Genomic DNA, 26,846 nt, shown 5'->3' with positions numbered 1-26,846 from the left:
AAGTATAGCAGGGGATGAGCCTGCTTAAACTGTGTCTGTAAGATATGCAGCAGGGGATGAGCCTGCATGCACTGAGCCTTTAATATGTCTTAGCAAGGGGAAGTCTTAGGGTACTGATACCACAAAATATACACAGTGTAGGTAAACCAAATTGACATATTGACATAAACCTGTGAGGAGAAAAAAGGACGGGTCGTTTGAATCACGACCGTTAGGAGTGTTAATGGCCGTCGTGGGTCTCGCGGAAGCGAGATCCAAGATGGCCGCCGTTCGCGCCAAAATGACAGTGTGGTCCGCGATCGTGAGCGCGGTCCGCCGTCAAGCCTCTAAATGCCGCACAAATAAGCGGAATGCCCCTCCAACCCCACACCCACCTCCCAAAGGGTCCCTAAGCGAGCTCCATACCCCAGAAAAAAGCGCGGTCGCGGAAAAAACGCCGCGGGTAGGAGACAGTAAAGGGTGAGAGGAGAGGTAAGGGCAGAGGGGGGAGAAAAATAAAGGACTAGTAAAATAAACATATACAGATAAACATTTAGATAATGGAAAACAATGAATATTATCCTAGCAATATGAAATGAATATAAAATAAATAAGCTCTGAAGGTAGTACTCTGACCTGTGCCTTCTGGAAGCAGCAAAGAAAGAGGAATAGACACGCCCACCAAAGACTTATATGCAGGCTATGTTGGCCTAGGATTGGTTAAAGTTTTTTGATTGATTGACTTGTGCTGCTGGAGGCATAAGTAAAGAAAGTTATGCAAAATAGGAAGCCTCCTGTCATGTAATAAAATTACATTTTTATTTTTAAATCAGTGGTACTTTCCTCTGCATATCACAATAATGTGATCAGAGGTACTTTCCTCCTCATACCACATTAGCCTTCACACACATGCTTCCTATTTCAGGAGTTATTTTTCAAAGCCATGTAACAAAACCATTTCATTACATAATAGAAAGATATTTTCATGATATGTTTGTTGGTCGCCCCTAATATGTTTTACAAACTAAACTCTGGAACAACGGCTCCGCACTTTATGGCCAGTTAGCTCCACATGGTGAACCGTATTATCTATTGGGACTCTCCAAGGCTGTTACTTATGTGATTGAGGCTGATCCAGGATTGTACGTTCAATTATGTTGGGGTCCTTCTGAACTCTGCTTAGTAAACTGGGAATATTGGATGGTCAGTGACCCAGGGCACTCTTTCTATGGGTAAGGTAAATTGTCACTCTTTAAAACAAGGGGAGCCATCTCACAATTTGGTACAGGGATGGATGATTGACATGATGCATCAGTCATGGCCTTATGGACCACCCAGAGTTCCACTAATGCCAATTTATCTCCTTATAATAATTTACAAGGTGGTTGGATTTATATCTTTATGTGCCCTGCATAGTCTGCATCGTGGACCTCCTGCTACAGAGCATACCTGATGGGCACGCAAAATTTGTAATGGTTCCTGTGATGGGATTAGAGATCTTGAGATGGAAAAAGAGGAGCTATGCTTCGAAAATTAGATCTCTGGTGAGGAATGCTGCCTGTAATCAGGAATTATCTTTCATAAATGGATGAGATATGGGTAAAAGAAACCTTGATTGGTCCGAATTAAACTTGTTCTTTTTTTCCCAATACCATTAAAATATACAACTAGATTGAGAAACAGAGAAAATGAAAAAAAAAAAAAACAGAATCCCTCAGAGGAAGCCAAGTTTTTTTTATTTCTGTTTTATTCATAGTTTTCCAAAATCATAACAATTTAGATTTTGCAGATCCCTAGGTAAATAACAATTTGCATCCATACACGCAATCACGTATAGTAAAAGAAATGAAACACAAAAACAAACTAAAGATAACTGTCAACAGCATTTATCTCTATATTGAAGACCCTTGCTGAGTCGGTCTTTTAATGTTCATGTTATAGTGTTGGGAAACAGAGTTTTTTTTATTCTTTATTAAAGCATATTAATTAAATAACGAAGGTTTCATAAGAATGCAATCTTCACGGACTCAGCTTTTCCTTTATAGGACAGTTGTTTATTTTATTTTGCTTCTAGAATCACAGAAGTAGCATCTGCAGACTCTCCTTGATAACCCCCCTTTAGTGAGCCATTTTGTGGAAAGGTTAAAGGTAACCTGTTAAGACCTCTAGATTATCATCCAAACCTTTAATGTGAAATGCAGTGTAACCCTAGTACCTTGTTCGCTACCGCCATATAATTACTTCCCGCAATATTAGAACCAGTTTCCCCATTACTACCGTTCTCTGAGATTCCTTCCCCCTTATCTCCTATTTCTTATTTTGTCCATTTTAGTTAGTGTATCTGAGGCACAACTCAATAAAGCCTGATTAGATACACATTTACTGATTTTAGTCTTAGCCCTCCCTTAGCTAACCCTGTACATTATTTGACACTTTATTTTATGCTCTATACAACATTTACCAGTTTTTGGAACCTAGTGTTCCACCATTTTGTAGTTGTCTAATTTATACAGGGTTCATGCCCAGGATAGACTGGTACTATCCCCTCTAATTCTTTTTCCCCGGACCTGAAGGTCGAGTGAAAAAGCTGTTTTGTTTTCCTTAAAATTAAACAGCACTCACATATTTTATAAAAATGTAGACGTTTTCACACATGCACAGTTCCTTTGGTATTGAAAAATAGATTTGACATTGTTTGACATTGTTTCAATGTTTCAACAGGACAGTTACTTGAGCAGACACTTCCTTGAGCAGAATACCAACCTTGACTCAGCCACTACTTCTGTAAATTTTTGTCTTCTATTTCAGGAATGCTTGCAACTGCACTGATCAGCCACAACATTAAAACCAACCGCTTAATATTATGTAGGTCCTCCAAAACAGCTCTGATGCATCAAGTCATGGACTCCACAAGACCTCCGAAGCAAGTGTTATCTGGCACAAAGACATTACCAGCAGATCATTTAAGTCCTGCAAGTTGAGAGGTGGGGCCCTCCATGGATTAGATTTGTTCTTCCAGCACATCCCACAGATGCTCAATTAGATTAAGATCTGGGGAATTTGGAGGCCAAGGTATCATCCTGAACTCTTTGTCATGTTCCTTAAACAATCCCTGAACAATATGTGCAGTTTGTCAGGGCGCATTATACTTATACTAGAAACAAAAAAGAACAAAGCACAGAAGCAGAATCCATGGAGAAAGACACACAAAATGGTTATTCTCTGTCCACAGAATCTCTACACCAGTGAGACACTCTAGTGGTGTCTCGAGGCTTAACCCTAAATAGTATTAAAAGAAAGAAAAAAGCTCACACCTCTCAAAAAATGTGAAAGGATGCTACCTGGAAATAGAAACAGTATTTATTTATAATGACAAATTGGTAGATACAATCATACAAACGTAACAAGAAAAAAAGAGAGATCGAAAGTGTACATAATTAAATACAAGCCTTATTAGGCTTCTGCTGAGCCTGGATAGTAATCTCGCAGAATAATATACTGAAAACTTGGCAAATCTATCTGCCCAGTGTGCCCATGCTTTAAATGGCGTTCCCCTCTCTTCTCCCTGTCAAGATGCTATAAGCTGATGAGATCTTCCAGGTGTATGTGTGATTCTATCAGTCATGCCTAATGGACTTTTCCAGAATTCCTAGAGATAGGACACTAATCGGTTAGATCAGTGTAACCCATAGGAGTGGATGTTGAAAGCATAAGAAAGAAGGAGCAGGTAAATATGAAAATAATACTAATAATAGTTACCTGCCTTTTTTAGTCTGCAGAGTGAGGCAACTGTCTCATTCAAAGCTAAAGTGTCCCTTTAAAGTGTCATTCTATGACTATTCAAAATGTTGGGCGGTATGTGAAACACAGTTTACTCAACACTGACTTGTATTGTAAAAGGTGGTCTGCAGCATGTTTTATGATTCTATATATTATTTAAATAACTAAGTATATATATTAAAAGGACACTCCAGACACCTTAACAATTTAAAGGAAAACTAGTAATTACCTCTAAGTGTTCACTCCATCCCTAGTGGCTGTCTACCAGGCAGCCACTAGAGGGATTTCCGGTGTGCATGAGGACATCCAGCTTAAATCAAATACCCATAGGAAAGCAATGAAACAATGCTTTCCTATAGGGAATCCTAATGCAAGCGCTGAGCGGGGGAGGAGCATTGGCGGAGCCTGACCCAGCGCTAGATTCAGCTAAGCGATTGAAGGGATTTAAACCCCATTAAGCGCTGGGTGAGAGGGGCTTTGTTTTCCTGGCACTATAGTATCCCTTTAATCAAGTCTTCAGTCTGGCCACAGTGTGAGACTTCCTGAGCTTTCAGCCTGTCACTAGCTCCCCATTGAAAAAATGGAGTGAGAAAAATATCCATTTTGTGAATGGGGAGCTACTAATAGGCTGTGAATATCAGCTGATTCCTGGTTTCCTGATTGAAGTCATTGACTGCAATTGAAGTTCTGGGGCAGACCTAATGGCATCAAAATTAAAGGACCATTATAGGCAACCAGACCACTTCAGCTCAACGAAGTGGTCTGGGTGCCAGGTCCCCCTAGTTTTAACCATGCAGCTGTAAACATAGCAGTTTCAGAGAAGCTGCTATGTTTACATTGAGGGTTAATCCAGCCTCTAGTGGCTGTCTCCCTGACAGCCACTAGAAGCCGCTTCCACGATTCTCACTGTGAAAATCACAGTGAGAAGACGCTGGACGTCCATAGGAAAACATTAAGTAATGCTTTTCTATGGGCCATTTGAATGCGTGCGCGCCTCTGGCCGCGCATGCCCATTCGGAGCTGACTTCGGCCCGCGCTGGATTAAGGTAAGTGGCGGAAGGGGTTTTAACCCCTTCAGCCCAGCGGGAGGGGGCACCTAAGATAGAGGGGGGGGGGGGAACCTAATAACCCTATAGTGCCAGGAAAACAAGTTTGTTTTCCTGGCAGTGCTCCTTTAAGACTTTGGATAAACCATTTGATCGGGGATTTAGAAATTTGCTTGAAACCTAGGAGCCAGCTAAAAAAAAGTTAGAAGACAGGTTGTTTTTTTAAACTAACAAGGTTTCATTTTCAATGATAAAAATAGAATTCTTAAAGGGTCACTATAGTCACCAGAACCGCTACCGCTTAAATAAGTTGTTCTGGTGTTTATATCCTGTCCCCGGAGGCTGAACACTATAAAAGCTGCCTTTTCAGAAAAAAGGCAGTGTTTACATTGCTGCCTATTAGCACCTCTAGTGACAGTCACTAGATGTGATTCCTAGTCCAGTGCAGCACATTGTGCAGCATCTACGTTCACTGTCTCCACTCTCTGCACGGAGGCACTGAATGTTACCAGGAGAGATGCATTGATTCAATGCATATCTATGATATTTTGTTTTGCTGTGCATGTGTAAAACTTCCTAAGCATTGGTTTGGCTGAAATCATCAAGATTATCCCAGCCATGGAGGCAGGGCCAGCCACAGCGAGATCAGCACAGCGAGGGCATAAAAGGTGAGTAAAAACACCTTTCACATGCGATCACAGAGGGCCTGATAACTATTAATTGTACGGAATCTGATGGCGCTATATAAATAATAAAATAATAATATTAAACACCCACTGACAGACACATACACTCACTGACAGACAGACACACATACTCACTGACTGACACACATTGACAGACACACACAGCGCACAAGGGAGCAGAGCAAGAACTACAGGAAGATTACAGATCCATGCTCCCTCGGCCGGTCGTGTCCGCTGAACGGGCTGACAAACACCAAGGCACCAGAACCATGGCGACCTTGGCAGGGCCGGCGCTACCATAAGGCGGCACAGGCGGCCGCCTTAGGGCGCTCCGGCCCAGGGGCGCAAATGTCCGGGTGACCGGCAGGAGAGAAGCACACAGCACTCCTCTCCTGCCGGTCACTTCTTGTAGCGTGACCGAGCGGCGGCGGCAGCATCCCTACAGACCAGCCTTTCTTCCTGCATCATGCCGCGGACTGTGTGGAGGGGATATGAACACGTCATATCCCTGCTCCCCGCGTAGCACACAGCCCGGCTGGCTCCTTGCAGGAGCCGGAAATACCACCCCCTCCGGATCTGCATGGTTGGAGCTGCGTGGGAGAGCAGAGAGGAGGGGCTGGGAGAGGAGATCAGCCCATAACTCCCAACTACCTCAGCCACATCTTCACACTGGATTCCAGGTAAGCCACCCTCCTGCACCCAAAAGGTAGGAAACAGGAGGGTGGCTATAAAAGTATATATGATTAGCATATGTATGTGTGTGTGTATCTGTGTGTGTATCTGTATGTCTGTCAGTGTGTGACTGTGTGTGTGTCTGTATGTCTGTCAGTGTGTGAATGTGTGTGTGTGTGTATCTGTATGTCTGTCAGTGTGTGACTGTGTGTGTATCTGTATGTCTGTCAGTATGTGCATCTGTATGTCTCTGTGTGTAGGTGTTTGTATCTGTATGTCAGTGTGCATGTCTGTCACTGTGTCTGTGTGTGTCAGTGTGTGTGTGTGTATGTTGTCAATCTGTGTATCTGTATATGTACCAGTATATATATATATATATATATATATATATATATATATATATATATATGAATGTGTGTATGTGTATCGCAGTGTTTGTGGCAATGTTTGTGTAAATGTGCATACATCTCAGCAGTAAAACGCCAACACTACATACAAAGACACCCCTGCATTCAAACGTCAACACAACACACCCCTACATTCACATAAACATACTCCATACTGTATACAAAAACATGCTTACATTCAAATACATAAACGCTGGCCTGAGATGTAAATATGTACATGTGACTGCATGTGTGACTGCTTGTGTCTTTATGTCTCTCTATGACTGTATGTCTGTGTCTGTATGTCTCTGTATGACTGTGTCTGTATGTCTCTGTATGACTATGTCTGCATTTATATGAGTTTACCTGTAAGTGTAGATTGTTTGACTGTCTGTATGCATTTGTTTGTTTGATTGTGTGTCTGTATATCTTTGTCACTGAGTGCCTAAATAACGGTCTGTATGCCTGTATGATTGTGTGTTTCTATTTTTGTGTCTTTGTGCATATATGTATTTTTGCCCATTTATCTATGTTTGTATGGGAGAAAGAGACAAAAAGGGGCTGGGGGAAGAAATAGACATAGAATGTGGCTGGTGGGGAAGTAAGAAATAAACAAGAGGGGTTATAAGAGACACACTAAAGGGGGTGTAAGAAACAAAAGGGCAAGACATTAAAGAGAGGGGATATGAAGCACTTAAGAGGGTAAGAAACTCAAAAAGGGGCTACGAGACTCAAAGGTGAAGATGCATTTTTTTGTTTGGGGGGCAGCAAAATGCATCTTCGCCTGTGTAGCCAAAAATCCTTGCACCGGCCCTGGACCTTGGGCTAGGGATTTGTTGAGCCCTGCATTTGATAATGGTTTAACCAGGGCCGCCACCAGAAATTTTGGGGCCCCTAACTGAGCTCAGGGTCTGGGCACCCGGGGGCCCGCCTCCAAAACCGCCCACAGAGACCGCCTCCAAATCACGCCCACAGGAATACACACACAGACACAATCACATTCACTGATACAAAAGGACACACATACACACACACACACACACACACACACACACTGATACATACTAACAGACACACATACTGATACGCATATAGGCATACATACTGACACACACATACTGAGCCATACACACATATACAGACACACAGGCTTACATAGTGACAGACACATACTAACATACATACAGACCCACATGCATAAGGACATACATACACAGACACATTCATGATGACATACAGACAGACAGACATACATTCATAGTGGCATACAGACACTGACATCTATACACACATACATACACAGACATACATACATACATACATTCAGACATGCATACATACCAACATACATAGACATACATACAGACAGACATACATGCATACATACATTCAGACATGCATACATACAGACATACATAGACATACATACAGACAGACATACATATACATTCATACACATACACACATACATAGACATACAGACAGACATAGACATACATAGACAGACAGACAGACAGACAGACATAGACATACAGACAGACATAGACAGACAGACAGACATACAGACACAGACAGACATAGACATATAGACATGCATACAGACAGACATACATAGACATACAGACAGACATACAGACAGACATACATAGACATACAGACAGAGATAGACAGACATAGACATACAGACAGACATACAGACATGCATACAGACAGACATACATAGACATACAGATAGACATACAGACATGCATACAGACATACATACATAGACATACAGACAGACATGCAGACATGCAGACAGACAGACATACATAGACATACAGATAGATATACAGACAGACATAGACATACAGACAGACATACAGACATGCATACAGACAGACATACATAGACATACAGACAGACATAAACATACAGACAGACATACAGACATGCATACAGACATACAGATAGACATACAGGCATGCATACAGACAGGCATACAGACAGACATACATAGACATACAGACAGACATACAGACATGCATACAGGCAGACATACATAGACATACAGACATAGACATACAGACAGACATACAGACATGCATACATACAGACAGACATAGACATACAGACAGACATACAGACAGACAGACATGCATACAGACAGACATACATAGACATACAGACAGACATGCATATAGACAGACATACAGACATGCATGCAGACATACAGACAGACATAAACATACAGACAGACATACATACAGAGCTCATTTCCCAGCCACCCTCCTGTCTCTTACCTTGTCTTTGCAGGAGGGTGGCTGGGGCTGATGGGACTGGGAGTCGGCTGGCTCTCCCTCTTCACTGCCGGGTGCGCGCTCCTCCCGCACGGAGTGAGCTGGGAGGAAGTGACCACTTCCTCCGAGCAGCACTTGCGCTGCGGCGGCATCATTTTTTTTTTTAAAGGGGCCCGGTCGCGCTATAACACAGCCACAGCGGATATAAGGCCCATTGGGTGGCCCTAAGTGAATGGCCCTAAGTGAGTGGCATGTGGGCGCCGCTACACGTGGGGCCCGGGCCGGCGTGCCCGTGACAACCGTTATGGTTATCACCCCCTGATGGCGGCCCTGGGTTTAACCACTGAAGGTAAGTTGGAGCAAGGAACTTGCTGGCACCATGGCAACTAAGTTGTTACAGTGTCCACTCCAGAGTATTCCTTTCACCAACCTTTATTGCCTTCAGCTTGGAGAGTTTTATATTCTTTTATCGCTTTAGCCTTCACCAGACTATACCTGGACATCACTCTTGGTCATTTGGGCTATATCCTCTTATTCTACACTCCTGTTGAAATAGTGAATATATAATAGAGAACATGAATTATATGACAGGTAAATAATGCCTTTGATGGGTCAAAATATTTATAAACATCTAGTGAATCTAATACGTTTCTATGTCCATAACACACATAGGTCTCCAGTACTTTGTAACTGTAAGAGGGCAATGCTCTTTGGTATGAGACTAGATAAAGTTGCGGTTATATGTAGTAATAGTACAAGATAAGTTGGAGAACATTTTCATCTTCGTTTTTCCATTTGAACATTATACAGGGCACTTGCATGCCACATGCCCTCTAGTGGTCAGACACGGAACTAATAAGACTCGTGGTTTCCATAACCTTGAATTTATGTAATATGTACGAGAAACGTATACAAGTATATACAATAAACGCTCTATGGAATATCAATATATGTGCTTGAGGCCATATATATGAATTTAAATGACAGACTATTTACAAGTTAGAGATCACCTGACAGAGTCATGTGATGGAACCCGGAAGTGTGTCTTGTCATGAGACATTGTTAATCTGGCTAAGATGTCTGTGTTCGCTGTCTGGGTGCTCTCTATCTGCCTGCTTTTAGTGCAGGGGAGTCCCGTTCAGAAAAGCGATGGGGAACCGGTACCGCTTGTTATATGGCACGGAATGGGTAAGCAACAAAGCCTTCTTCATGTCCACTAAGCTTATTTATTAGTTTGCAGGTCTTCTAATACTTTACTGCATTTTACCCTAGGGGAGATACGTCTTCCATTATTTTTATTTTTTTGTAAACGGATTTTGTAGCTACGTTTCTCTTTGTATTATTATTATTATTATGATAATGTGTACTTTACCAGGTGACTCTTGCTGTAATCCCTTCAGTATGGGAGCCATTAAGAAAATGGTAGAAAGGCAGATTTCTGGGATTTATGTGCTTTCTCTGGAGATTGGGAACAGTATTACTCAGGTATGACAGGGCACACTATGGAGGGGAGGATTTCAGTATGTTGCCTGCTTTGCCATATTGTGTGATGTCCAGCAGAACTTAATCTTATTTTCTTATAGGACATGGAAAATAGTTTCTTTCTCAATGTGAATGAGCAGGTGGCTAGAGTTTGTGAGCAGCTAGCAAAAGATCCCAAGCTACAGCAGGGCTACAACAGCATGGGATTCTCACAAGGGGGTCAATTCCTGTAAGTGTCATTTTGTGGAGTGTTATAACAGTGGAGTAGGATTTAAAAACAAAAAAACAAAAACAAAACTATGCTAACCCTTGTCTCATTATGTTTGCTCAGGAGAGCTGTGGCCCAGAGATGTCCCTCTCCTCCCATGCATAACTTGATTTCCATTGGTGGCCAACATCAAGGTATTGCCAGAATTGGAACAGAAAAACGTGCTAAATTTGTATTTAACAATGTTTTCATTAGTAATTTAGAACACCAGAAATTTGCATAAGCATAAAAGGCTAAATTTGGAGAAAATAATTTCAACCCTTTTTACTCCCACATGTTCAGTTGTGATACAGGAAATATGTATGGGAAAAATGCTCAATTTAAAATGTACTTAAAACTCATGGTATATGATGATATTTGTATTATGGCATGTGGGGTCCACATTGCTACAGGATTCTAGAAAATAAAGCAAATACTGCAGAACTTTGCGACAGACACAGTAATGGTAGTTCACAATCTGCTAGTGTTGCAAATGGAGCACCTTCCTCTCTTTGTGTATTGGTTATAGCTGTCCTAATTCTCGGAGTACAGGCAGGGCCGGATTAACATAGGGGCTGATGGAGCTGCATGCCCAGGCCCATGGAATACACACCCCTCTTGGGTTTGCCACCTGACTGGTATTTTACCAGCACGACTGGTATTTTACCAGCACAGCTGGTATTTGAGGCTGCCTGGCCGTGCCGGTATTGCAGTAATACCGGCAATACAAATGCAGATATTGTTCTCAGTATAAATGGAGATTACTCTGCAATACCAGCACCAGTCAGTAGGGGTCACTGTGTGTGGAGAGAGGCAGGGATAGGAAGTTACAGCATATCCCTCCCTGCCTCTCTCTCTACTCACTGATCCGCAGGGGAGCAGCTACACAGCACAGAGAGTTCAGACCGCAGCTCCCAGTCTGCAGAGACAGCCTACAGCTCAGGGAAGTGAAGGATGGGGAGAAAGGCAGCAGGGAAACATGGGGACGCTGAGACACTAGGGGACATAGTGTCCCCATGTCTCCCAGCCAATGTCCCTAGTGTCTCAGTGTCCCCACAGCTCCCAGTGTCTGTGTCCCCAAATATCTGTCTGCTAGTGTCTGTGTCCCCAAATTTTTCAGTGTCCCCATGTCTCCCAGTGTACCCATGTATTTCCACAAGTGCCCCATGTTTCCCAGTGTCCCCATGTGTCTGTGTCCCCATGTATGTATCCACAAGTGTCCCCTGGTGTCTCCGTGTCCCCTGGTGTTTCACTGTGTCCACATGACTCTGTGTCCCCTAGTATCCTAGTGACACGGGAAACACTGAGACATGGGGACACTGAGACACTAGGGGACTGGGCGACATGGGTACACTGACACTGTGATACATAGGGACACTGATGCCAGGATGGCCTTCCAATTCTTTGGACAGACATGCCCCCTTTTTTGGCATGTTCGTCCCTTTTGGCAGTTCTGGTCACGTGATTCACGTCAGTGGCCCACCCACTTACCCCGCCCATTGACTTCCTGCTTCACTGGACACTGCTGTTAGGGGGTATGGATTTACTTGAAAGATTAAAGCATAAATTAGAGAGCGATTAGCATAGAGTATGTGTTTTCTTATAGCTGAAACATCCTTTGAGTTTCCCTCCAACACCATCTCCATCAGATACATGATGCTTGGGAGGTATGACTGTTTTTGTGTTTTTGGTCGCTAAGATTCTGTAATTAGGCCCCATCATAATTGTCAGCACCAGGCCCACTGGGCTCTTAATCTGGCCCTGAGTACAGGGGTGAAATGCTTTGGTTGTGAAAGGACCTGTCATATGCCCTTACACTTTTGGTTGCGTTGCATACCTTATTTTTATACTTGTACGCACTTTGTGCAGAGATAAAATAGAGCAGTGGTCCTCAATTCTTTGCTCCGTATCATTGTAATTCCATACGACCTTTACTGCCTCCCTGGGCAGTTGCCTGGGGGCCCCCGGCCCTGTTTAATGGCTGTGGGCCCTCTCTGGCCGGTGAGGAGATAAGAGATCTCTCTCAACGGCCCAAGGCCCTTTCGATCGGGGTGGGAGGACCCGGAGGCAGAGGGAGGGTCCTGGGAAGCAGATCGCATCTCCCGCAAGCAGGCGTTACCATGACAATGCTCCACACAGCCTTCTGCGCGCGGGAGGACAGGAGAGCCTGCAGCCAGACGAGCTGCAGACTGCATAGAACTTACCATCAATGGACCACCAGGGCTGGCTGGCTGAGTCCCCCGCTTCTTTACCAAAGGTAAGAAGGGAGGGGGGAAATGAAGATTTTATTAATGTATAGGATTATTAAAAAACAAAACTTCTTTGCTACCTGCACCCTACACACAGTGCACCCCTCAATGCAGTGTGTGTGTGCGCATGTGCGCATGTATTCAGCATTGTGTGTGTGTGTATTCAGCGGACTGTACATACTCAGCAGTCTGTGTGTGCGTGTGTATTCTGCAGTTGGTGTATGTAGTGCATTTGATGGAGATACTAATAAATATAAGCTAAATTTTATCTATAATTTAAATTTTTATTCCTGTGAGTTGTGTGTAGGCAGGGAACCAGTTCACTGCTTTAACCAGGGGCCCCTAATGTTTAGATGACACTGGTCCTATGATCGCCAGCTTGTCAACACCAAAAATTAGACACCTACTGATACTGGCAGACACACACACTCACAGACACACATGCTGATACTGACAGATCCGCACATTCCTCACACACACACAAATAATTGTCTGTCTGTGTACCATGTGTCTAGGTGTATATGGCCTCCCCCATTGTCCTGGAGAAGTGTCCCACATATGTGACTGGATAAGAAAGCTGCTGAATTCTGGAGCCTACACAAAACCCGTACAGGAACAGTGAGTATTCGTAGGAATACTTTCTATGTTGAGGAACAGAGGTGCAAAGTCTCTATTTTAACACAAAACCTCTGTGTGCCTTTCAATACAGTCTGGTGCAAGCAGAATATTGGCATGATCCGCTCAATGAAGAGGCCTACCAAAAGAACAGCATTTTCCTTGCCGATATCAATCAGGAGAGAGTGAGTGATCCATTTATGTAAAATATCACAATATGTTAATGTTTAAGACCTTAAACTCACTAAAAATAACAGATATTTATTTACAGAAATCCTCATTATGATGGTGAACTCAATCTAAGAGTCCCCAGACAGCAAGAAATCTTCTCTCTCTCTCTCTCTTCCTGCAGTCACAAACGCATTGGTTTCATTCCAGATCAACATGGGATATCAAGTTTTAGTCACATATATTGATCATGAATGAAAATATAGGGCTCATTTGTGTGAAACAAACACTGACATACCTGTCTGGTTTTAAGCAAACCAGACTCGCTGGAGTAAAAAACTTGTCAGTAGAGGGATGCAAATGTATTTTAAAGCGACACTTAATGAAGGTTTTTGATTATGTATTTAAATATAAATGTATAAAAAACCAAACAAAAACTGAACAAACTAGCCACTTTGCATACCCTCCTTGTTGCTTACTCTGCATCAAGGATGTTGCTTGCGGACCTTCGTATGTTTAAAGTAGTACTGAGAATACACGTAAATGCATGCAGATCCTGCTAGTGACGTATGATGACATTAACACGTGTACACCGTAGATTCCAATGCATTCCTTTGAAAACTGCTGAGGCATGTATAGTAATCTCACCCATTTTTATTTATTTAAAAAAAAAAAAAAAAGTTGTGTGTGTATTGACAATGCCCCATGCAGGCTCACTTCTCAATTCTCTGCCAATTAGATAAATCACTTTTATTTCTCTTTTATGCAGCCATAGCCACATCACCCTTGGCGTGACTCACCCTGAACCTGCATGGAAAAATAATAGTTTCATTTTCAATATAGATCTTACAGCACAATGTGCTAACTTTTTGGTAGTTTTTATCTTCTGCTCTGTTAATTGAACTTTTAGCATGCACAAGAGGCTCCTGCAGGCTTTTAACAGGAGATAAATTAAACCGATTGTGCAAAAAAGAAAGTTTTAAAGGGACACTATAGGCACCCAGATCACTTCAACTAATTGAAGTGCTGTGTCCTGGAACCCCGCAATGCTAATTATTGCAGTTTTTAAGAAACTGCAATAATTCGATTGGTGGGTTAACTCCACCACTAACGGCTGTCTACCAAACAGCCACTAGAAGGACTTCTGGGCCGTTAGGCGACTTTTAGTCGCATAACTGATGCTGGACATCCTCACGCTATGCATGGGGACGTCCAGTGTCACCCAAAACCACATAGGTAAGCATTGTATAATGGTTTCCTATGGAGAAATCCTAATGGGAGTGTGGCCATTGCACCGCATATGCATTAGGACTCCCCTGCCAGATGATGTCTGTGGGGGAGAAGCAAAGGCGGAGTCGAGTCAGTGCCAAGGAATATTGGCGCTGGACTGAGGTAAGTGACAGAAGGGTTTTTTTATCCTTTATGCCCCACTGTGGGAGGGGAATGAGGGAAGGAAAGTTTTCCTGGCACTCTAGTTTCCCTTTAAATGTTAGAGAGACTGTGTGGGTAACCTGTAGAGGAAGTGTAGTTAGGACTGCATAAACAAAGTGATTAAGTCCTATATGCCATAGAATGCCATAGAATTGAGTCGTTAGACTTCAGGGCAATGATCTATACACAAAGACCACTACATCAAGCCTAAGTTGTTTTAGTGCTTATAGTGTCCCTTTTAGGCTATAAAGACATTCTAAGCACCAAAACAACCTTAGTTTTGTGAAGCAGTTTTGGTGTATAGAACATTCACCCGCAGTCTTGCTTATCAATTCGCTGCAATTTAGGAGGTAATCACTTTTGTTTCTGTTTATACAGCCCTAACCACATCTCTCCTGACTGTGACTCACACGGCTAACATAAAAAATGGTTTTATTTCATTTATAAAAAAACAATACATAAATATTGGCACTCAACAGGCTATAAGTGCTGTTATTGATGTTACCTGCCCTACGATACAATAGGAAAAAAAACCTGATGTTACAGCACTCAAAAAATACAATTTTAATTACTTTTATATGGGCAATAATGCCTATGTCTTGCAGAGATTTGATAAGCCAAAAAGTTAAAACAGAATTGAAAGATACATATGTAAGCATATCATTTATGTGCCTAAACCTAAGGATCCATCACCAGTATAGAAAGATAAAAATAAAATAAAAACCAATAATAAAATGTACCCTGCGCAAGAATCTCTATAATCCCTCATATGTTCAATACATATGTATGGAGCATCAATAGTAGGATACACTGTTAATACTTAATGTGGATAAGTGCAAGATAATGCATCTTGGATGTAAAAACCCAAGGGCAGAGTACAGCATATTTGATAGAGTCCTAACCTCAACATCTGAAGAAAGGGATTTGGGGTGATTATTTCTGATGACTTAAAGGTAGGCAGACAATGTAATAGAGCAGCAGGAAATGCTAGCAGAATGCTTGGTTGTATAGGGAGAGGTATTTGCAGTAGAAAGAGGGAAGTGCTCATGCCATTGTACACAACACTGGTGAAACCTCACTTGGAGTATTGTACGCAGTACTGGAGACCGTATCTCCAGAAGGATATTGATACCTTAGATAGAGTTCAAAGAAGGGCTACTAAACTGGTTCATGGATTGCAGGATAAAACTTACCAGGAAAGGTTAAAGGATCTTGACCTGTATAGCTTGGAGGAAAGACAAGACGGGGGGATATGAAAGAAACATTTAACTACATAAAGGGAATCAACACTGTAAACAAGGAGACTATATTTAAAATAAGAAACTACCACAACAAGGACATAGTCTTAAATTAGAAGGGCAAAGGTTTAAAACTAATATCAGGAAGTATTACTTTACTGAGAGGGTAGTGGATGCATGAAATAGCCTTCCAGCTGAAGTGGTAGATGTTAACACAGGGAGTTTAAGCATGCATGGGATAGGCATAAGGCTATCCTAGCTATAAGATAAGGCCAGGGACTAATAAATGTATTTAGAAAATTGAGCAGATTACATGTGCTGAATGGTTCTTACCTGCCGTCACACCTTTTTAACATTTAATTTGTGGTTGTTTTCTACCATACAATAGTCTCTTTGGAGGATAATCCATTATTTGTTATGCAGTATAATATAATTTTAAAGGAGCACTATAGGGGCAGGAACACAAACATGTATTCCTGACCATATAGGGTTAAAAAAGTGGATCCGAAAGACTTATTACAGAGCCTTAGAATAGCCGGACTTAACGTATTATTACAACAAGAAACAGGGTCAAGATAAATCAAGGTCCGGATTGCTGAAACACTCAGTCAAGACAAAGCTGGGTCAGGCTACCAGAAATCACAAAATCACAAGGTCAATAAGAAGCAGAGTCTGGTTACCCGGAAATTACGAAGCCGAGATCAAACACAGGAGCACAAAGCAAAGATCTATACAGAAACCACAATAGGGTAATGAATGAAGGCTAAAACAAGCCTAGATGACGTGGTCCCTTTAAGCTCATGACGCTCTGGCAAAATATTTTATTTATAGGGACGGCATAGATAGAACTTCCCTCCGATCCCACGAACAGTTCCCTCTGCTGGTTCGCGGGACCGAAGGGAATTACTGTCTATTCAGGCCACGCGGTGCGTTCTGCCTGTGTGGCCCGAGAAGGGGAGCGTCGTGGGTTCCAATAACGGGTAAGTTCACGACAAGTATACAAACAAAAGAGAAAAAAAAATTGCGACAAAAAACTTACACATGTTTGTACACATGTTTGTAAAATAAAGTTTTAAATACTTGTCTCATGGCTCAGATCTTACTACATCTTTGGGAGCCATTGCTGTTATTCAAATGTGATGTTTGGAGCGGAGAGAGAGGTTCCATATAACCCAATTTCTGGGTTTTTAGACTGTTGCCCAACTGCAAGTTTTTCCATGGGGGTTCTTGTGAGGGTTCTGACCAGGGCTGCAGGCGCTGGTTCCATAATATCTTTCTTTAGAACAGCTGCCCAAAACTGCACAACATATTCAAGGTGTGGTCTTACCAGTAATTTTTTGAAAAGGCTAAATTATATTTTCATCCAGAGAATTAATGCCCCTATTTATATATAATAAATTATTTGCCTTAGCAACTGATTGACATTTCACATTGTTCCCTAGTTTGTTGTCTATAACATGTTCTTAACATGCAAATAAACTGTTGTTATGTTTTGGTGTTGTTTTTGTTTTTTGTTTTCTTTAGAGTGTAAATGAAAGCTACAAGCACAATCTCCAGAAGCTGCAGAAATTTGTCATGGTGAAATTCCTTAAAGATACCATGGTTGTTCCACCAGATTCAGAGGTTAGTGAATAAACCTAGATCTAACCAGAAGAGAGAGATCTATTTAGAGGCAGTGGAGTAGCTGTCTGATGGGTGGGGGAAGGAGTGTCAAATAGAGCGGGCACCTTACCGCAGGTAGGCAGTCTGCATTTAAGTCGTGTTTTGAACTGGTCCACTGGTAGTAGTGGAAAGACCATAAAACCAGCTATGTTTGGACCAATTATTTCTGATAAAATCTAAAGTGTTTTTGTACTTTTTCTTCTTCACAGTGGTTTGCATTCTACAAACCAGGACAAAGTATAGATATTGTCCCATTACAGAACAGCACCCTGTATATTGAGGTAAGAAAATACATCTACACATTCAATTAAAAAAAGTTTGTTTTTTATTTAACAAAGCTGTAGCTTGTATATAGGAGCTCTATGCATATTTCATAAACCTTTCCTGGGCAGGGATTATGACTTAAAGTCCAGCAGCATAATTCAAGAAAATACATTAATGAAGGTACCTGGTAGCTATAAATGATGTTATTGTGTCCAGTCCTTAACTGCTATACAGACTATTCTAGAGTAAACAAGTAAAACAATCTACAATAACTTGTGGCATCTAACTTATCTGAGTGGAGAACCTAGATGCAGGACTGGGGAGCTTGATTATCAAGTGGTTCTGATGCTAGGTGTTTTGTCTTTTGATAATAAATCCTTGACACACTGAGGAGTATATCTCTGGTTATTTCTGTCTTGATTCAGTCAGTGTCAAAACCTGAATGCTTGTGAATTCAGTGAAAATCCTTGGATTTGCAATTGAGACATTTTACTAAAAGGAAATCAATTAAAAAATGAAAAGTATCCTCCCCACATACAGGCAGCTTAGTGGTAGTACATGACCACATGGGGATTTCCACCTTTCTTCTATAGGACAGACAGGCTACTAGAAGACACAATAAAATATTATATACAAACACACAATATCTACAGTGGAAAAAGGAAACACAATGCTCATAGTAATATTGTATAAACACCATAAGATAAAACGGTGTATATTGCACTCCCAAACAAATTGATTGAAGGCATATCAAATGGTGCTGAAATCTTCAGCACAGATGGACAGACATATGGGAACAAAAATAAAGAAATGGTGCAAAACGTATGATACTAGAAAAGCTGCGCTTTAATATGAGAAACCCTTACAGGATTACTGTAGGATACAGGCACATCAAATTAAATAGATGTTCTTTCCACCCAGTTTAGGTCTTGGTCTTTCCTGTTGATCACCACTCTTCAATCAGTTTAAGCACACAAATCTTTATTAACAAACATAAAAAAAAAAAAAATTATGAAAAAGTTCCCTTTAAATGTCTAAACCCTACGCGTTTCGTCTGGTATGGGTCCGAACTTCCTCTGGGGTAATAAGTTAGTTACACTCCTATCACGGGAGGAATCAAAGCAATCTGTGGTTCTGTCCAGTTTCCGCACATCGAGATAAGATCAGACAATCTTATGACAGTGGCTGATCTCAACAGACAAGGTGAAACATGTTCATCAGCCCTAGCTCTTCTATGCTAAAATAAATAGTTGTGGACTGAGATTTATCTTCCTTCTAATTTGGCTGTCTACATCAAGGCAGATGTCAAGGTAGTAGTAGATACCTTACGCAGAAATCACATCATGGGAATTGGTCTCTAGGTCCTTGTTTTTCAGGAGCGAAGAGGTTTGGCAGCCCAGAAGTGAAACTCATGGCTTCAGAAATAAAAACAAAAGTTCAACGATTTGCTTTCATCAACAGAACAGACCAGCCATTTCCTAGATGCATTGGCAATAAAATGGCACTTTGGGCGGGCTTACATTTTTCCTCTCATCATTCTGATTCTGTGAGTTCTGCAACACCTCATTCAGGACAAAGCCAGAGCTATAGTAATCATCCAATTTTGGCCTTGCAAAAGTTTAACTCCATGGAGGCTCTTTCAAAGTGGAATTGCGGGTCCCTACAAACTTTGAAGACTTTCGAACTGACAGCCTGGTCTCTGAGTGGCAGACTCTGCATCCAGAGGTCTGACTTCCAAAGTGGTAGACATACTGGTAGCCACAAAGATGGAATCATCCAGAATCCTATTCCAGAATATGTTACCAGGTGCCGAGGCATCAATATTGATCTTCTCTTTCATTGCATTCTCGGGTTTCTACAAATTAAGTTGGCCAAAAGTGGATAATGCTTTAGTAGAGGAGAGCATTGTAGCACAGAGAAATAGCTTCCTCCCTCAAAGTGCAGGTTTCAGCTTTTCGTTTTTATACCACTATCTGACTTCCAATACACTAGTGCCCTTGCTTCATTTCATCAGAGCAGTCTCTAATCTGGTACCCATCATCAAAGAGATTATCCCTCCTTGGGATTTCATCTTGGTTTTGATGCTCTGCCGCTTTCGTTTTTTGGGTCCTCTTTTGAAGACGCATGCAAGGGCCAAAACGTGCATCCGCATACTTATTTATTTTTTCCACTGATAACATATTGTGATGGGAATTTGAGGGCAAATATGCCTAAATATTTGGGATTGATACTTGGAGAAGATACTCTATTAAGGATTATAAGAGTATGGGTCTGTTTTATTCATGACAAAGTATTCTATGTGGAGCATTCTTAAACCACTTCACCCCATGTCCTTGTATGTATGTTAGATTCACCCTGATATTTATGTAAAGATGCAATATTTATATAGAGCCACCCCCTAATCACCCAACTGTTACTCCCCTTTAAAAGGGACACTGTAGTCACTATAACTATTTCATCTCTTTGAATTGGTCATAGTGCATAGAGTTCCCTGGCACTGTTCCTCCATTCAGTGTTAAACCATGTTTGAGCTGTTAAGCACTAAATAAGGGTCCCTGGCCACCCACAGTCCAGCACACTTCCTTGACATACCCATTCATACCGCCACTTGGAACTCTGATAGACTTGAAGCATTCAGCCAATCACAGCTGCTCCATTGCTGCTCCGGCTAATACTTCCTCATTAGCCAAAGCAATACAGAGGGGACGGGGATGCCGGGGACTCTCGTTTACCATTAAAACATTTAAAAACTGTTTAATGCTGAAGGAAATGACGGTACCAGGGGACTCCGGACACAATAACCAGTTTAATGAGAAGAAGCAGACACAGTGCCTACAGTGTCCTTTTACAACATTGAGGCTTACTGACAATCGAGTTGGTTATACAATTCGCTAAGTGAATGTGATTCATATCCTTGATACTTTTTGTTAATTCAGCTGTTGCTTTGTAACTCTATCCTTAGCCTGTGAACTACATGTTACTGTGTATTGTGTGTAGGTAGAGAATTTATATAGAAAATAAAAAATATATAATGTTTATATAATAACACTAATTGAGAACAGTAGACATCTTTCTCTACTTGATGCTAATCATAACGGAGTAACTTTGGAGATTAAGTTACTTCTCTATTAACTTATTGCTGGTTGACTGGGGATTTTACTAATCTAAATTTATTTTATAAGGAAACTGTTGAATTAATTACAGTGAGTTGTTATTTCAAGCCCTACTTTGGGTACCCCTAGTGGAGACCAGTAATATATCAAACTTTTTTTTTTTTTTTTTTTGCACAGTTGCACAAAATAACTTTAACAATAACATGCATAAAACAAAAAAAAGGGAAACAGGGGAACAGGAACACCATCACCCGCTATCTCTCTCCCCTTCTTTCACTCTCTCCCCCCTCCTCTAAAATCCTCTAGTGATGTTAAAGGAAAAGATGGCTAATTTAATTAGTAGATACTGGATTTTTTTTCTTTTTGTGTGTGTGTGTGTGTGTGTAGGTTTGGTTTAAGGTGGAGGACAGGGGGGCTGTCCTCAACCTTAAGCCGAACCTCCACACACAAAAAAAGGAAGAAAAAAAAATCCAGTATCCACAAATTAAATTAACCATCTTTTCCTTTAACATCACTAGAGGATTTTACTAGTATATCCCACGTTTCCCCTTTTTGTTCCTCTATTAAATCGACTTTTTGCAATATAGGTTTAATATTCCTAAATTCATTCACTTAACTCATCCATACCCCTATTAATGGACATTTTTTTCCATGAGCTCACTATTAAAGTTTTGGCAAAATTAATAACCTAATAACAAACGAGTGCTACCCCCAAAAAGGGGTAATTATTGGGCAACAAAAAAAGTAAAATATCCACCCTTTTGAGGTTCACATCTCCAATATCTGTTACTAACATGAGGTGCAAATCTCTTTATTCCTACCAGTGTTCCATAACCCCCCCTCCTCCCCCCCCCCCCCCCCCCCCAATTCTTTATTTTGCAGAAGATAAATTGTAAATTCACATGTGGGCAAGCCTAATCCAGGATAAGGCGTGTTAGACAGTGCTTCTGGTTACATGACAGACTGGCACATTTGCTGTTTCATGAGCGACAGTTAAACATGTAGCTGTTGATATACTCTGTGCTATGCTCAACTAAAGTATAATTTTAACCTCATAATTCAGTAGCAGTTGTATTAAAGGGACACTATAGTCACCAGAACAACTACAACTTATTGAATTTGTTCTGGTTAATAGAATTCAGGCTTTACATTCAGGCATTACATTCAGGTTTTTTGCTGTAAACACTGTCTTTTCAATGAAAATGCAGTGTTTACATTACAGCCTAGTGATAACTTCACTGGCCACTCCTCAGATGGCTGTTAGAGATCCTTCCTGGGTCATGGCTGCCTAAAATACATCCAAACATTCAGTATCTCCTCCCTCTGCATGCAGACACTAAACTTTCCTCATAGAGATTCATTGATTCAATTCATCTCCATGAGGAGATGCTGATTGGCCAGGGCTGTGTTTGAATTCTGCTGGCTCTGCCCCTGATTTGCCTCCTTGTCAGTCTCAGCCAATCCTATGGGGAAGCATTGTGATTGGATCAAGCTACCACTTCTGATGATGTTAGCGACTGCTTGATTTTCTGAGGCAAACAGCATGCAGATCTACAGCTTCAGGCTTGAATACATTAAGATTTTGCTATATTTATAGAGGCATGATTTATGCGGGCCCATTTTTTTAGATCTACACATTTTTATTCATAACGGTATAGTCAACACTAAAACTTTTTTTTTTTTTAAAGTCTATACAAACACTATTATTTATCAATCCAGCTGCCACCACAAACCATGGTTAGCGTATTTACCCAAAAGTAAATTATTACGTTTACGTAGAAACTGCTCTCGTAACAAAGGTTTTAATGAACAAGCCCATACTCTCAAAGAGAAATGAATTGATAAAAACTATTCCCCAGATAATCTTGATAAATCCCTTAAAGCAGTCAAAGAAAGATCAGATCTCTTAGAATACAAAACAAAAAAATGACAGACTCCTTTTTTATGCCAATAACTTTTAATTTCAATAAGAACCGTTACCAAGTGAAAAAAAATTATTAAACATTGGCACAAGATGACACTCTTAAAGAATTTATCCCAGAAAAACCAAATGCAGTTTTTAGAGGTGCTCCTAGTTTTATATCTATTTTAACTAAAAATTACACTAAATCTACCACTAATCAATCCTTATCCGTTTTATCCCAATCAAAATGCTTTTTTTAAATGCAGTAGATGTCTAGTCTGCAAAACTACAGAGCAAAGTATCAAATTTAAAACTACACATTTCACCTCAAATATCACCAATAAAGCAGACCTTGCTGCAATACTAAGAATGTAATATACCTACTGGAGTGCCTGCGTGGCCTCCAGTACGTTGGGATGACAACCTGGTGCTTAAAAACAAGACTAATGGAACACTGTCGCAATATTATCAAAGGATACCGAAAACACTCCGTGTCCAAACACTTTATAATCCACGATAAGAACCTTGAACATCTAAAATGTATAGGTATCCAAAAATGCAAAATCCCTTGGAGAGATGGTGATTTTAAAAAGATCATAGGTCAAAAAGAAATGCACTGGGTCGACCTTGTCCCTAATGGATTAAATGTAGATTTTGATCTTTTTAACTTCTTATAAATATGTGCCTTTTAACATATGTAAGTTTTCCTTTAATTTTAATTTATATATTAACGTATACACTGATCTTATCATACTTTGTTTTATCAAAACCGTTTTCATTTATGCATTTACATATTGTATTGTACATATTGTATGTCATCCTAACTGTGATAGATAGAGATATATGTATTAGAGTTCCAATATTGGACTCTATTGTTGTTTTTCCTTTATCTTTAATATTTTCATGTAACCATAAGTATTGCTCCCCAAGTGACCCTTTTCTCCCCCCCCCCTTATTTTATTTACCATTCCCTCCCCCATATAGCCACTACTCCCTTTATATATTGTTAGCCCTCTTATATCTGTCCCTTTGTGCAGCTGCATATCTATTGTTTTTTGTCAATGATGCTTTAATTACATTAAATATAGAGCTGACCAGCTGCAAATTTGGAACCGATTTTATAGCATTCTGCTCAAAATTATTCATTTTCACTAGGTTACATTTGGACCATAGTGAATAAATCCCCCAATTATTATATGCTATGTCGCCTGTAGGAGTTATGATGTTAACCGAGGCAAATGAAAATTGAGTCCTGGTGAGTGTGCCTTGGACGCTCCAGACTTACAGTAGGAAGTAACTTTTTGGCCTGTCTAGTAGTATAGTGTAGCAAAATGTTTGAATAGGTGGTTTCTAGAATTGGTGCTGCATTTCACAGGATTTCACTTATTGGATGTAAAGAGGCAATTTGTTCCAATGGTAGGAGGCTAAGAGACAATGTGAGTCTAATTGTGCATAATGTTATGGTTGTAGAGGAGGAAGCAAAGAGGGTTTTATTGTTTAAACTTTGTGGTAGACACATTTGTTTTACCATGGAATAGCATTACGTTTTTAAAATGTACTTCACAAAGCAATTATCTCTGTCCCTACAGGATCGTTTGGGATTAAGAGAAATGGACAAAGCTGGGAAGCTGGTGTTCCTTGGTGTGGAGGGTGACCACCTGAGCTTCACAGATGAATGGTTTAATGAGAACATCTTACCATTCCTGCACTGAGTACCCTTGAAACTGTACCATTGTCACAAACTGCTGAATCAACCACTTTGTTGATATTGTGATGATCCTCGCTGGAAGGAGCCAGGAGCCCTATGCATTCTTTATTTCTCCCTATAACACTGTCCTAACAGAACTTTAGGTAGAAGTTGACTGCGTTTCAGTAACTGCATCATTTTTAAAGATTTTTATTTTTTCAAAGAGACCATTTTTCTGCATATCAAAATGCATAGCACTGATGAGAGGGAATTCCTCTCAAGACCGCATATAGTCTATAAAAGCAACACCCTTCCAAGTTTAATGTTTGTTTTTTTTTTTTTTTTGCTTGTTTTTTTAATTAAAATATCTTAAAATATTCCAGGTTAATGTCTTTTCATGATATTCAATTTTCTTTTATTCTGCCGGCTGAACAGAAATGTACCTACATTGGAATAAAAAGTTTTCTTTTGGGAACCTGAAATTCGAGCACTGGAGACTCAAACATTAAAGGACCACTATAGGCACCCAGACCACTTCAGCTCAATGAAGTGGTCTGGGTACCAGGTCCATCTAGGATTAACCCTGCCTGCTGTAAACATAGCAGTTTCGGAGAAACTGCTATGTTTACTTTGGGGTTAATCCAGCCTCTAGTGGCCGTCTCATTGATAGCCGCTAGAGGCGCTTCCGCGCTTCTCACTGTGATTTTCACAGTGAGAAGTCGCCAGCGTCCATAGGAAAGCATTGAGAATGCTTTCCTATGGACTGGCTGAATGCTCTTGCCGTGCATGCGCATTCAGCCGATGACGACCGAAGGAGGAGGAGAGTCCCCAGCGCCGAGGGAGCCCGGCGCTGGAGAAAGGTAAGTGATTTAACCCCTTCCTCCAACTTCAGCCTGGCGGGAGTGGGACCCTGAGGATGGGGGTACCCTCAGTGCACTATAGTGCCAGGAAAACGAGTGTTCAGCAACATCTCCTGAGTACATTAGACCACCCATGTATGTGTGTGTCGGGTTCTCTGGGGGCTAAAAGACCTTATTTGGAGGGTGCGCATTCCAGTTTTCCAACTTGGAATTTTCACATTTGGTCATCATGCACCCATGTCCTATTTGGGACATTTTTGAAGTCGGTCAATGTAATTTATCCCCATCAAACCATATATTTTTGAAAAGTAGGCACCCTAGGGTATTTCAAATGATGGCACCTTCCATGCATTAATTCTACCACCAGTCTTTGTCAACCTTTGGGTAGTCATTTATTTGTGTTACTTTTCACACACATTCTACTTTAGGCATGGATTCTCAGATCCTGTTATGTATTACTGCCAAAGAACACCCCAATATGTGTTCAGCAACATCTCCTGAGTATAGTGATGCCACCCATGCATAGGTTTGTTGGGTTGTTTGGGGATGCAATGCCGAACTTCTGACATATGTTTTTCAAATTTGACATTTCTTCTTTGACTATCTTCTTTTTGGGGGCCCTTTTACATATCCCAATTTATTTTCTTGCCATGAACATGCATATATTTGAAAAGTTGACACCCCAAGGTATTGTATATGGAGTGTTTTGATGCCTTTGAGGCAACCGTTTTAGCCCAAAAAATTGGAGAAAGTGTGTAGTGGTTCTTCAATTTTCATTTTTACACACTTCACATTTGTGTGGGATTTAGGGGAGCCAGATGTTGGTTATTGCAAGAAAACACTCCAGGTTGTTTTCTGCAAGGCCTCCTGATTACACTCATGCCCCCATGCATAGGTTGAACTTGATCATAAAAATAGTCTGGCACAGCAAAAGTAAAAACTAAAACCTCAGGAACACTAAACGTAACCAAAAAAAAAAACTGAACGGCAAATAGAAAAAAATGGAACCGTGTGTGGTATCGCTTGAAGCAGTTCCCAATGCAGAGTCCAGGCTGGCCAGGGCAATCAGAACAGTAATAGACGGTGTCCTTTATCTGCC

The 26,846-nt window shown here is 40.9% G+C and overlaps 1 protein-coding gene across 1 annotated transcript; it reads left to right on the top strand.

Annotated features, from left to right (window-relative positions):
* Positions 1-9,857: 9,857 nt before the first annotated feature.
* PPT1 (palmitoyl-protein thioesterase 1) lies at positions 9,858-25,222 on the top strand. Its single transcript, XM_063444524.1, has 9 exons — positions 9,858-10,016; positions 10,204-10,313; positions 10,412-10,539; positions 10,642-10,712; positions 13,322-13,424; positions 13,516-13,606; positions 17,783-17,881; positions 18,130-18,201; positions 24,790-25,222. The coding sequence occupies exons 1-9, from the start codon at positions 9,905-9,907 to the stop codon at positions 24,910-24,912; spliced, it is 909 nt and encodes a 302-aa protein (XP_063300594.1). The 5' UTR covers positions 9,858-9,904; the 3' UTR covers positions 24,913-25,222.
* The last annotated feature ends 1,624 nt before the right edge of the window (positions 25,223-26,846 follow it).

This window comes from Pelobates fuscus, chromosome 1 (genome assembly GCF_036172605.1).
Source record: "Pelobates fuscus isolate aPelFus1 chromosome 1, aPelFus1.pri, whole genome shotgun sequence".
NCBI lineage: Eukaryota > Metazoa > Chordata > Amphibia > Anura > Pelobatidae > Pelobates > Pelobates fuscus.
The sequence above is the reverse complement of the archived record's forward strand: the minus strand, read 5'-3'. Positions and strand labels throughout refer to the sequence as shown.

Excerpts from the sequence above, each read along its gene's own strand:
- PPT1 (XM_063444524.1), top strand. The coding sequence starts at position 9,905 with ATGTCTGTGTTCGCTGTCTGGGTGCTCTCTATCTGCCTGCTTTTAGTG. Across the intron at positions 10,540-10,641 it reads TCACAAGGGGGTCAATTCCT|GAGAGCTGTGGCCCAGAGAT; the intron begins GTAAGTGTCATT and ends ATGTTTGCTCAG. Across the intron at positions 17,882-18,129 it reads TTGTTCCACCAGATTCAGAG|TGGTTTGCATTCTACAAACC; the intron begins GTTAGTGAATAA and ends TCTTCTTCACAG.